The 13,955-nt window shown below is 39.4% G+C and overlaps 1 protein-coding gene across 6 annotated transcripts in view; it reads left to right on the top strand.

Annotated features, from left to right (window-relative positions):
- NUP153 (nucleoporin 153) overlaps positions 1 to 13,955 on the top strand; it is a 68,152-nt gene that overhangs the window by 41,467 nt on the left and 12,730 nt on the right. For all 6 annotated transcript variants that reach the window (XM_089334362.1, XM_089334363.1, XM_051832573.2 and 3 more), the window contains 5 exons: positions 353 to 451; positions 1,047 to 1,131; positions 5,278 to 5,406; positions 7,627 to 8,244; positions 10,809 to 11,003. In XM_089334362.1, the coding sequence (XP_089190488.1) occupies positions 353 to 451; positions 1,047 to 1,131; positions 5,278 to 5,406; positions 7,627 to 8,244; positions 10,809 to 11,003 (1,126 nt within the window). The remainder of the gene's footprint in view (positions 1 to 352; positions 452 to 1,046; positions 1,132 to 5,277; positions 5,407 to 7,626; positions 8,245 to 10,808; positions 11,004 to 13,955) is intronic.

The raw sequence follows: 13,955 nt of genomic DNA, 5'->3' as shown, positions 1-13,955 counted from the left end.
ATTGAGTTGGTTAAGTTTGTTGCTAAATATCTTCCAAGTGAGTAGGAATGAATTTGTTTTCACATCTTTAATCTACTCCTGAAATATTTTTCTTTCTTCTTGACTGTTTCTGAATATATTCTTATAGATGTTATTTTTCTCCCTTAGACAAATATCTACCTTTAGTTTACGTGTACTCTTCCAGGAAGCCAGATTTTATAGCAATTGGATATTCATTGTTTTTCAGAAATGAAAATGATTTTAAAATCTAAATGTAAAGATTTAGGGTAATTGATTTAAGATCTATCTTAGTGCCAATTTCTTTTTCTGAATAATGATTTTGATCTCATTTCTTAATTGTTTGGAAAACCAGGTACAAATGACCTCTCCCAGCAGCACTGGCAGTCCCATGTTTAGATTCTCATCTCCAATTATAAAATCTACTGAGGCAGATATACTACCTCCAACATCTGTAAGTAGCAAGCAAGGAATATTTCATTTTACTGATTTAAAACCTATTTTGTATTTTTATTCTAAAGTGCCATTTGTGATAAGGGACACCATTAATTTTTCTTCCAACTTAAAACCATACTAATTGTATAGGAAACTTAAATGAGTAATAGTGTCTATATGCAAATGCATTGTCTCCAGTTAAAATGTAGGCATCTTGTTTCCTTTAATATTTCTCCATGTGCCCACTAAGGAGGATATTCATTTGCATACCTACAGTACAGTTGTCATACCTAAGAAATTCAACACAATATAATTGGTATAATTATATAATCCATGTTCAGATTTCACTAGCACTCCCAGAGTATCCTTTAATTGCTGTTTTGTTTTCTGTGGGTTCCAGATCTAATTAAATACTGGAATCCTGTCAGCTAAATCATACTGTATTTAACATGTCTCTTGAATTGCCTTTATTATTTTTTTTTTAAATTCAAGTAATACAGAAGTCTGATGTTCAAGTTCCCCTAAATTTTTGACTTATAAATAAGATTTACACTTGATATTTACACTTGTTTAAAACTGAATTGACACTTAAAGGATACGTTTTCTCTTTGCAGATTGGATTTACATTTAGTGTGCCTATTGCAAAAACAGAGCTTACTGGCTCTATTAGTACTTCCGAATCAATCACAAATAGTTCTGGTAAGTAAAAATTTCTCAATTTTTTGCATAAAAACAGTTGCATATTTTTGATTAGTATATTCAGATATTCCTTACATCTTAGGTAATTCTTCTAAATGCCTTCTCTTGGGTGAAAATAACTTCCTAAATGTAAATTTTACAGTTTGGTTTTTAGAGGGACATTCCACAGCAGCGAATATTCACTGTCTTTTTTTTTTTTTTAAGTCAAAACAAGATGACAAGTTTGCTATAAATGGGATCTTATTAGAATTTTAAAAATTATCAACATTATATTTAGTGATATCATCTCCAGGTTTACTGTTCATTTCACAGGCTTAAATGTAAGTGTTAAGCTTGTGATTATATTGGGTAGTGATTCAGAATTTTGAAACTGAAAAAAATTGGCTTTAAATGAATGATTAATTAAAATATAGGATATTTTAAATAGTACTCTTGGTTTTCTTTTTAAGTGTTTAGTGTTTGGGAAATGTAGAAAAATCTTGGTAGACTAACCAGGAATTTTGAGCAAGGGTATTTTACCCAAGAAGTAAATACCTAAGTGCAATGGCATAGGAACAAGAGAAAAGCATGGCATACTTAGGGAATTGCAGCTAATTTTTCAGTAGGTTAAAGAGGTAGTTTTAAATCTAGAACTTGGCCGGCGCCACAGCTCACTAGGCTAATCCTCCGCCTTGTGGCGCCGGCACACCGGGTTCTAGTCCCGGTCGGGGCGCTGGATTCTGTCCCGGTTGCCCCTCTTCCAGGCCAGCTCTCTGCTATGGCCAGGGAGTGCAGTGGAGGATGGCCCAGGTCCTTGGGCCCTGCACCCCAAGGGAGACCAGGAGAAGCACCTGGCTCCTGCCATCGGATCAATGTGGTGTGCCGGCCGCAGCGCGCCAGCCTTGGCGGCCTTTGGAGGGTGAACCAACGGCAAAAGGAAGACCTTTCTCTCTGTCTCTCTCTCTCACTGTCCACTCTGCCTGTCCAAAAAAAAAAAAAAAAAAAAAAAAAAAAAATCTAGAACTTGAATGCAATGCCATGTTAAAACATTGGATTTTATTTTGAAGATGGGGGACATGTTGAGGGATTTTAATGTAAGAGTGAGTTGGATGCAGAGTATACTGACAACGGTGTGTGTATTGTGTGATGCTGTGGGTGGCAATGTGGGGTGGTATGGGCAGAAACATCAGTTGGGGACTGTTGTCCTGTCCAGGAGTATGGGCTTTTGAAAACTGTATCCTCTCTAAAGGAAAGAAAAAAAGCTGAGGTATCCAGGCTAGAAAGACCTCCTCAGTTTTGCATGGTCTGAGTGATTAGAACATAGCTTATGGAAACTTCACATAACAGTTGTCTGGCCTGTGTGCAGTCCTATTTATTGGATAAAATAGCCCTATGTATTAGAAAATAACAAGCAGTTTCAATTTTTCTCATACTTCTTATCACAATGCTTTTTTCCTTAAATGTTACTATATTCTTGAAAAATAAAACTCTTCAGTTTTCCACTTTTGTGATTTGTTAAGGAAAACCATCAGGGGTCAGCACAGTGGCATAGTAGGCTAAGCCTCCACCTGCAGTGCCATTTTCACATATGGGTGCTGGTTGGTGGTCCTGGTTGTTCCTCTTTCTGCTCCAGCTCTCTGCTTTGGCCTGGGAAAACAGTAGAAGTTGGCTCAAGTGCTTGAGCCCCTGCACCCGCATGGACCTCTCTCTCTCTCTGTAACTCTACTTTTCAAATAAATAAAATAATAAAAGAAAGCTAAATCTCAATTTTTACTAACTCATGGTAACTGAATGAACAAAAATAGTTAGAAAAGCTTTATGTTCATCTTGGGAAATGCTACAGATTGTGGGTGGTTTTTTTTTTTTTTTTTTTTTTTTTTTTTTTTTTTTTTTTTTGAGATTTATTTATTTATTTGAAAGGCAGAATTACAGAGAGGCAGAGGCAGAGAGACAGAGGTCTCCCCAGATGGCTGCAGTGGCTAGAGTTGTGCCAATCCGAAGCCAGGAGCTTCTTCGGGATCTTCCACACAGGCATATGGGATGCTGGCACTGCAGGCGTTGGCTTAACCTTCTATACCACAGTGCCGGCCCCTATCCAGATTTTTAAGGAGTTGATTTTGAATTGGCTATATAGAAGTAGTGTTCTCATCTTGACACATTTGGGTCTGATTCTTACCACTTCTGTCTTTTGGAAAAGCTGATTGAAAATGTGGAAGTCATGATTAATTTGTGGCAGGAACTCCCATTTCCATTGTCTACTTTTACTGTCCCTTCGTACTTAAAGGGATCCTAGAAATTTACTATAAATTTACTAAAAGCAAGTAAGTTTTAGCAATAAAGAGGATAGACTATTATAAAGTGATTAAACATGTTTTCTTTATTGACACAATTGTAGGAACAGTGGTTTTTATTTTGGGGAGCATAGTTGTATTGATGAAACATATATTACATAACTTTTGTTTATTAATTTATTTAAATATTTATTGCTTTATTTATTTTGAAAATCAGAATTAGATCTTCCATCTGCTGGTTCTCTTCCCAAATGGCCAAAACAGCTGGGCCAGATAGAAGCCAAAAGCTTCATCTGGGTCTTCCAAGTGGGTGGTAGAGGCCCAGACACTGGGGCCATCTACTATTCCTTTTCCCAGGCCATTAGCAGGGAGCTGGATTGGAAGTATAGCATCTGGGATACATACCAGTGCCTGTGTGTTATGCCAGCCTTGGCAGGCAGCAGCTAAACCCTCTGTGCCACAGCACTAGCCCCTATTTTACTTTATTATTAACATTTGTTTATTTATTTATAAGACATCTTTAATCTACTGGTTTATCCCCCAAATGGCTGCAATGGCTGTTGCAGGGCCAGGCCAAAACTAGGAGCTTGGAGCTTCCTCTGGATTGCCCCACGTGGGTGTCAGAGGCCCAGTTACTTTGCCAATCTTTGGTTTCTTTCCCAAGTGAATTATCAGGGAGCCGGATCAGAAGTGTAGCAGCCAGGATGTCTGGACTGGAAGTGGAACAGTGCAGCCGGGACTTGAACCAGTGTCTGTATGGGGTGCCAGCACCGCAGGCAGCTACCTCTATGCCATGATGCCAACCCCCTTTTATTGCGTGCTCCTGTCTGCTGATTCACTCCCCAAATGGGACAGCAGGGAGTAGGTGTGGGCAGAGCCAGGAGACTGGAACTAAATCCACATCTCCCATGGGGTCTCAGGAACCCAGTTACTTGAGCTGTCACTACAGTCTCTCAGGATCAAATTAGCAGGAAACTGGAGCCAGCAGACAGAACTGAGTATCAAACCGAGGTGCTCTAATGTGAGATATGGGCATTTTAACCCAAAACCCCAGATCGCTTACGTTACATACAAAGATACGCTTGTTTTGGAAAGTATGAAAAATAAAAGCTATAATGAGCACTCATTTTACCATTGGTAGCCACCATTAATCTTTAGATACGAATATTCTTAATCCTCTGCACTTATTCTAACCTCCTTTTACCCATAACTATGCTTTTTTTTTTTTAATATTTATTTATTGGAAAGAGTTGCAGAGAGAGAGAGAGAGGGGTCTTCCATCAGCTGGTTCACTCCCCAGTTGGCCTCAACAGCCAGAGCTGTGTTGATCTGAAGCCGGGAGCCAGGAGTTTGTTCCAGGTCTCCCACGGGGGTGCAAGGGCCAAAGGCTTGGGCCATCTTCTACTGCTTTCCCAGGCCATACAGAGAGCTGGATTGGAAGTGGAGCAGCTAAGACTCAAACCGGGCACCCTTACGGGATGCTGGCACTGAAGGCAGCAGCTTATCCTGCTATCCCACTGTGCTGTCCCCCATAAACTATGCTTTTAAGATTATTTTGTGACTACCTAGCATTTCATTATGTTACTATTGTGATTCTTGTAACTACTAGGCCCTTATTTTTAACCATTTTATCACATAGGTGTTTAATATTATAATTGAAAGATATTTTAAATTGTATAAATTTCTAGAAATGAAATAATTGGCTCAGTTGGAAATTACTTATCAGGTTTTTTTTATCAGTATGTTCAGTAAAGTGGCTTTTTTACTAAAGTTTTAGAAATCGATCCAAGAGTTCGCTTTGAAAGTTTTTTCTAAATTAATTCGAGTCCAATGCTTTTTCTTGGCATAATAGCTTTTATAATTAAAATAATTACAGCTCAAGATACCACTGCAGTGACCAGCAGTACAATCTGTATGAAGAGGCAAGGTGAAGATTATGAGGGTCCTTTTAGACCTGCAAAAATTATGAAAGAGGGAAGTGTCCTAGATCTTCTGAAAAACCCTGGTAAGATAATGACTGCTCTTGTGATAATCAAAAATCTTATTATACAAACTCAGGACTTCATTTTAATATCACTTGGTGTTGTACTTTATAAAAAAATGCTGACTAATCTGATAGGAGGGGACTTTTCAAAGTAGCTATGTAGATATTAATTCTTTTGTGGGAATTTGTGTGCTATTCAAGGACTTCACTAACATGAGGTCTCTAAGAGGCAAAGGCAGGAGAAAATGAATTATGTGTTATTAGAGCTAGGCCCATGTGAAATAAGCAAATAAGTTTAATGATGTACCTGCACACATGTTCCTCTGATGAAAGCATTCAACTGCCATCTCAAATTATTCTGCAGTTTGGTATATACCAAACAAGGCCACGTTTGATGAATTGTAACATATATGCCCAGAGGAAAGTATTTACCTGAAATGAAGCAAGGCTTGAAAGCTAGTTGGTAGTAGTTTGAAGAAATGAAATATGTTCACAGTTTCAGTTGTGATGTGTAACATAAAAATGTCAAAATGTTCATAGGTAATCTAGTAGTTTAAGAACACTATAGATTTACCCAGCAGATGTCTTTGTTGTAAAATGATTTAAGTATAAGATTTGGCTTTTTTGCATGACTTAGAAGGATAAAGTTTTTGTTCCAGGTGTCATTTTTAATTTGAAAGAATCACACAGAGAGAGAAGGAGAAGCAGAGAGAGTGAGAGGTCTTCTATCCGCTGGTTCACTCCCCAATTGGCCGCAACAGCAGGAGCTGCGCAGATCTGAAGCCGGGAGGCAGGAGCTTCTTCCAGGTCTCCCACGTGAGTGCAGGGGCCCAGGGACTTGGGCCATCTTCTGCTGCTTTCCCAGGCCACAGAAGAGAGCTGGATCGGGAGTGGAGCAGCATGTATATCTAGTGTTGCGTCTGGTGTTGTGGCATAATGATTAAAGCCTCTGCCTGCAATGTTGGCATACCATATGCGCGCCAGTTCAAGTCCCAGCCATTGCACTTCCTATCTAGCTCCTAGCTAATGGCTTGAGAAAAGCATAGGAAGATGGCCCAAGTACTTAGGCCTGTGCCACCCACATGGGAGACCCAAATGAAGCTCCTGGCCGTTGTAGACATCTGGGGAGTGTACCTGATTGAAAAGATATCTCTCTCTCTCTCTCTCTGTAACTCTTTCAAATAAAATAAATCAATCTTTCTTAAAAAAAAAAAAAATACTAGGGTTACACTTTGTATTCATAATGTCAAACCCTTGTTTAAGTCTGAAAAATTTGGGAGAGTCTTCATTTGAGTGAAATCAAGACATTCTGAAAAAGTGGGGAGGAAAAGAAATGTGATCTTCCCTTTTTCTTTTCTTTTGGTTATTAAGGTGAGAGACATGGGTCACTGGTGGTGTGTGCAAAATTAAAAGTTAACTGGTCTCAGGGCTGGTGTTGTGACGGTACAGTGAGTGTGACACCAGTATCTCATATGAGTGGTGGTTCGAGTCCCAGCTGCTCTGCTTCCGATTCAGCTTCCTGCATAAAATGCCTGGAAAAGCAGCAGGAGGATAGCCCAAGTGCTTGGGCTCCTGCCACCCACATAGAAGACCCTAATGTAGTTTTTGGGTCCCTGGCTTTGGCTTGGCACAGCCCCAGTTGTTCAGGCATTTGGAAAGTGAATCAGCAGATGGAAGATCTTTTTCTGTCTCTTCTTCTCTGTCACTCTGCCTTTCAAATAAATTTTTTAAAAAAAATTTATTGATCTTAAATAAAAAATTAAATGGGTTATTCCCCCAAATAAAATCTAGTGTTGATTAATCAGTTCAATAATAGCAGTTTTGGGAGCACAAAGGCATTTTTTACAAAGCAGATATATTTGAAATGTATATGGCTGTCTTAGATTCTGTTGAGACATTGTGATAGTTTTGTTTGAATTACCATTGGGTAACCGTGGGTATGTATAGAAGAAAAATGAGCTCTTGTTCTTTGAAGATAAGAATGAAGGGTTGTTTTTTTTTTGTTTGTTTTGTTTTCTTTTCTTTTTGTTTTTCTTTTTAATTGAAAGCATCAAACAATAAATTCTTAGAAATTATAAACAAAATCTTTTGTAGAGTTTTAACAAGGCCTAAATGTCACTTACTAGTTACATGATTAATAAATATGATTTCTTGGATGAAAAGTATTCCAGTTAATGCTTTGATTAGAAAGCTCTCTAACTTCTTGTGTTTACACTCTTGTTCTTACTCTTTTTCTTGTAGATTTCACATCACCAAAGGTAGATTCTCTTGCAGCTCAGCCTACCACAACAAGCCCAGTAGTTTATACAAGACCAGCAATAAGTAGCTTTTCTTCTAGTGGAAGTGGATTTGGTGAAAATTTGAAAGTAGCACCATCGTGGCAGTGTGATACGTGTCTACTACAGAACAAACTTACTGATAACAAGTGTGTAGCCTGTCAAGCAGCAAAATCACCACCGAGAGAGAATGCTAAACAGACTGGAATTGGGACACCAAGCAAAAGCAGCAAAGCAACTCTTCCTGCATCAGGAACAGGCTTTGGAGACAAATTTAAACCACCAGTAGGAACTTGGGATTGTGACACATGTTTGGTGCAGAATAAACCTGAAGCGACAAAATGTGTAGCCTGTGAAACACCAAAACCTGGAACTGGTGTGAGGCGTGCCCTTACTTTGACAGCTACGTCAGAAAGTGCTGTGACTGTGACTGCTTCATCTTCCAGCTGCACTGTGACCACTGTTTCCTTAGGATTTGGAGATAGATTCAAAAGGCCTGTAGGGTCTTGGGAGTGTCCAATATGCTGTGTTACTAATAATGCAGAAGACAATAAATGTGTGTCCTGTATGTCTGAGAAACCAGGTATGTTTATGGCTGTGTGGAATAATTTTGCTCATTCCTTTAGTAGAACATTTTAATTTATTCTCTGTAAAACACCTAATGACACCGCAGTATGTTATATATTTCAAGATAAGCATTTCCTCATCTTAATTTTTCTAAACTGTTTTAAATTACTTGCTGAGAGCTAGATCTTCATGTTCATTTAGCATGGGTTCTATGTTGAGTCCTACGTATCCACTGACCTCTTTCTGTGCAGTTTCATCAACAGTGTGTTGCTTTGCTGAATTATTTTGAAAGTTGACAGATAGGGATGTTGAAAGATCTCAGAATGTGGCAGTCTGAAACCTTTATATGGACAAAAACATTACTTTCTCCCTTTTTTTAAGTAGAAATGAAGAAACCGCCATTGGCCATTTGCAAGGGAGGCAGTGAATTGCTGAATCATCAGCGAAAAAAATTCTAACTTAGGCAGCCAAAAAAATGGCATTCATTTTGTGTTTTCCTTTGTTCAGAAGTTGGAAGAATTATTAGAATCACCTCAATCTTTGGTTCAGTCTTGGCTGGTTTTGTAACATTATTACTTAATTATACAGTACAGCTAATGGTAAATGGTAACATGGATACTAAATAAAACAATGGATGTCCTGGGAATCATACTTCCTGTTTTTATTGTTTTATGCATGGATGTATCGTAATGTAAAGCTCTTGAGGTATTAGCCTAGCTATCCCCTGCCTTAGCACTGGAGCCATGTTTCCTAATCCCTATTGGACATCAACATAAGAGATTTCAGAAACTTCAACCTGAGATACCTTTCTCTTTCCATCTGGTGCTCCCTCCTTGTATAAAAAATGAAAGCCCTTGATGCATGCAGGAAACCAATTCTGAGTTGATGGAAGAAATAAATTGTTATGCAAGAACCACTCATATGTACTAAAGAAATTGCACTTTATCCTGTAAAATATAATTTTCAGCTGGCAAATGATATGGTCAAGTTTATTGTTTTTGGTAAGTCACTCTAGTGTTTTGGGGAAGAGATCTGAAACCTGAAAACAACTAAATTGGGAGATTGGAGGATAGATTAGGAAGTTCTATCAGTAGTAGTTGTGAAGGATTATCATGATGTGTACTGATGGAATCAGATGAGCATATCAGAGAGGGATATAGAATAATGTACAGTTGAAGACATGTCCATTTCAGGCTGTTGAAGTTGCACTCAAGTATTATGTAAGGCCTCTGGATACCCTTTGGGCCAGAGTTAAAGGTTTGGGAGTCATTAGCCCATAGTTTGGTTTTTGAATTCATGAGAGAAGAGGTGAATAAGTTAATAAAGAAGAGGTTCTAAATCAACTCTGCTAACTTTCAGGGAGTGGCAGGAAGAAATAAGCGTCAATAAAAGTTAATCTTTTAAAGAGCAACCAGAGAGGAAAAACAAGAGCTGTATGCACTGGTTGCTTCCGAGGAGGATGCATTTAAAATGAAGAAGATCGGAAATCTCAATAAGAAAACAGTTATTAAAGCAAGAAATGAGGAGGGCTTGAACCAGAACAGCAGTAGAAGGGTCCAAAGAAAGAAGTTAAACTGAATTTAAGGAGAGGAATGCTAACCATGGGACAATGGAACTACTAGGAGACTACAGTAATGATGCCCAGAAGAGAAGTGTGGGATGCAGATACAGATTAGGAACTCTTTTCTTGGTATTTAAAACCATCAGAGCAGATTAGAGTGTGTGAAGGGGACAGTGGACCAGAGATTGTCAACAGTTTTGTTGACAAGGTGGAAGAGAACCTGCCTATAAAATTAGCAAAGATTGCTCCCTAACTGTGGAAAAAGTGACAATAAAATGATTGGAGACCTTCTAAAGGGATAGGGATACCGGAATGTATGGCTCCACTCTCAGCACACAGTCTATACATTGTGACTTGCTGAGCCACTCTTCCACACAATCCACTTCTCCCTGCAAACATGCCAGTTCTGCATAAATATTGAATTATATGTTTTTCTTGCCTCTTTATACTTGGTGCTGCTATGCCTTTATGTTCTGTTTAAGATTTTATTCCTTTTTATGTCCTCAGACCCCAAGTATGTTTTGGAGCTTAATAAATATTGGGAGTGTCACAGTTGATGTGGCATTGAATTGGATGACGAACACTGCTAAACAAAAATGATTGTTTCAAGTACTGAAACCTATTCTTTGACATCTTGAAATGATCTTGGTCCACTGTAAATTTTATGTGTTATATATCACTTGCAATTTACACTTATGCCTTACCTTAAAATGCTGTGCTGTTGAAGTTTAACAGATTCTTAAGAATTTAACCTTCTAATCTCCTTATGAGGGTGATTTTTTTTTTTTTTTTAAACCAGGGCAATTCAAACTTTGGGTTACAAGGGATCTCAGCCACTGAGCAAGCTTGGTGGGAGCTGCTCATTATAAGGCTAAGGAAAATCTGAAATATCTGACCTGTTTCTAACAATGTAATATGCATATTTCTGACACTTCTGTGTGTTTTAGTTGGAAGTGTTAATAAAAATGTGATTAAGCTGCTGTCAAAAATACAATTTTCATAAATTTTGTTATTTTTAGGAAGTTCTGTACCTGCTTCAAGTAGCAGCACTATCCCTGTCCCTGTGTCTTCTGGAGGTTGTCTGGGATTGGACAAGTTCAAGAAACCTGAGGGGAGCTGGGACTGTGACGTGTGCCTAGTACAGAATAAAGCAGACTCTACCAAATGTGTAGCATGCAAGTGTGCAAAGCCGGGCACAGAATCTGAGTCTATAGGTAAGGCGATGGTAAAGTGCCTCTTTGTGATGCCTTTTGAAATGAAATACTTGCACAGTTTTTGTTTGTAGATTATTCATGTAAAATGAAGTGCCGAGTTTTCAGGTCACATCTGTCTGCATTATTGTACGATCGAACTAGTTGCACGTCAGCAGTGAGGGATCATTTTTGCAGATGAGTAAAAACTTTCTTGTGTTACTGAGTTTGAGTGTGTTTTTTTTTTTTTTTAAGGTTTTTTATTTATTTGAAAGACAAAACAATAGAAAGAGAGGGACAGACATACAAGGAAAGATCTTTTGTCTGCTGGTTCACTGCCTAAATGCCTGTAACAGCCAGGGTTGGGCCAGGCAGAAGCCAGAAGCCAGGAACTCTAGGTTTTCCGTGTGAGTGGCAAGGACTCAAGCACTTGTTTCCCAGGCACATGAACAGGAAGCTGGATCAGAAATGGAGGCAGGACTCAATCCCGGGCACTCTAGTGTGGAATTCATAGGTCCCAAGCAGCAGCCTTATTGTGCCACAACACCAACGCCCCCCTTTTTAACTATTAACCCCGAGCTGAATTTCTTCTTAACTTGGACTTTGTTATAAGTAACCCATGCTTGGTCTTTGGTTTCCCAGAGTATAAGACAGAAAAAGAATTGTTCATATTTTTTATTTGTAAAAGAGTAAGCCTGTCGGGTTGGAATTTGTGGGGATTAAAACAAAGCACTGATGAGGCTGGTGTAGCTGGTAAAGCCGCCTCCTGTGACTACAACCCCTGCATCCCATGTGGGCACTGGTTTGAGTCCTAGCTGCTCCACTTCTTTTTTTAAAAATTGATAGCTATTAAAAAAAAAAGATTTTATTGGCTGGCACTGTGGCACAGCAGGTTAATGCCCTGGCCTGAAGCATCGGCATCCCATATGGGCACTGGTTTGAGACCCTGCTGCTCCACTTCCCATCCAGCTCTCTGCTGTGGCCTGGGATAGCAGTGGAAGATATCCCAAGTCCTTGGGCCCCTGCACCCACGTGGGAGATCCGGAAGAACCTCCTGGCTTCGGGTTGGCACAGTTCCAGCCATTGCGGCCAATTGGGGAGTGAACCAGTGGATGGAAGACCTTTCTCTTTCTCTGCCTCTCCTCTCTCTGTATAACTCTGACTTTCAAAAAAAAATTATTTATTTATTTATTTGAGAAGTAGAGTTACTGCCAGAGAGAGGGAGAGACAGAGAGAAAGGTCTTCTATCTGCTACTGTTCCACTTTGATTGAGTTTGCTGCTAATGTGCCTGGGAAAGCAGCAGAAGATAGCCTCAATGCTTGGACCTCTGCACCTACATGGGAGACATGGGTGAAGCTCCTGGCTTTGGCTTTGCCCACTTCCTACTATTGCTGCCTTTTGGGGAGTGAACCAATGGATGGAAGATTTCTCTCTCTAACTCTGCCTATCAAATAAATAAAATCTTAGAAAAGAAGAGTACTAACAGGTCTGACCTTGTGGCATAGCTGGTAAAGGCGATGGCCTGCGATGCCGACATTCCAGGTAGCTGCTGACATCACACATAGGCACCAGTTCGAGTCCTGGCTACTCTACTTCCTATCCAGCTACCAGCTAAAGTGCCTGGGGAAGCAGCAAGGTTGGCCCAGGTGCTTGGGCCCCTGCATCCATGTGGTAGACCCAAAAGAAGCTCTTGGCTAGCTTTGGCTGTTGTGGCCATTTGGGCTGTAAACCAGTAAATGGAAGATCTCTGCCTCTCCTCCTCTCTGTAATTCTGCCTTTCAAATAAATCAATCTTTAAAAAAAAAAAAAAAAAAAAAAACACTAAGCTTTATCTACTTTGTAATTTGCCTTGGTCTCCTGGCTTTCAAGCTGTTCGCAGACCAAAAGAAAAAAAAATCTTTTATGTTTTGCCCACAGTGTATTTGCCTGTGTGATTGAATGAGAATTTTACAAAATAATACTTATCTATAGCATGTTTAAATTACCCTGCTATTTTCAGTTCTCTTTCCTTTTTAAAGAAAAATGCTGTTTGCAGCCTGCTAAATTAATTGGATGACTAAATGGACTACAACTGGCAGTTTATAAAACCACTGCATCTGGGTGTTTTGGAAAAAATCGCTGTGCTTTGCCATTCATTTTAGTTCATTTGGTGTTTGTTGCTTCACAGTTCCTTTTCCCCCTTCTCTACCTTTGGTAAGGGGTTCACCATGCTATAAATTGGTCTCATGGAGCCTTTGAGGCAGTGCTGATGACTAGATGACTAGTTAGTGCCTTTTTTTTTTTTTTTTTTTTTTTTTGAAAGAATTAACAGAGAGGGAGAGATTGAGGTTTTCTGTCTGCGGTTCACTCTCCAGGTAGTCACAATGGTCAGGGCTTGAGCCAAGCCCAAGCCAGGAGGTATATCCAGGTGTCCCATGTGGGTAGCAGGGCCCATGTAATTGGGCCATCTTTGCACTGCTTTTTCCAGGCCATTGTGGGGAGCTGAATTGGAAGTGGAGTAACTAGGGCATGAACTGGCACCCATGTAAGATGCTGACATCCCATAGGCGGTAGCTTTACCCTCTAAGCCACAACGCTGTCCCTGAGTTAATTCTTGTCTTTGGCTCCTTTGCTTTTAGCTTTCAGTGTGATGTCCTTTAGCATATTTTAGAGGCTATCTGTATAGCTACTTGCTCCTGAGATTCTGATAGAATTTTGCAGCTGAATTTTTCTCAGGGAAGGAAGTTGGGTGGGTGGGTAATCTTCAATGGGATAACATGAGGATGAGAGCTTACAAGACTTTGCTGTCATTTTTCTTTACTTATGGGTAAGGGGAGCAATACATAAATATCTGGTACCTTTTAATGATTCTTGTTTTGAGCCAAACCCTTCATTTCTACTTTCTTCAGCTGTTGAGAAATTATGAAATCAAGATTTTGTTCTTGACAGTATAACATTTATTTTTATGAAGGCTGCTTCAATTCATGTAATTCTAC

This window comes from Oryctolagus cuniculus, chromosome 5 (genome assembly GCF_051225735.1).
Source record: "Oryctolagus cuniculus isolate XC-2025 breed Fujian yellow rabbit chromosome 5, ASM5122573v1, whole genome shotgun sequence".
Classification (NCBI taxonomy): Eukaryota; Metazoa; Chordata; class Mammalia; order Lagomorpha; family Leporidae; genus Oryctolagus; species Oryctolagus cuniculus.
Note: the sequence above shows the minus strand (reverse complement) of the source record. Positions and strands in the feature narration are given on the sequence as shown.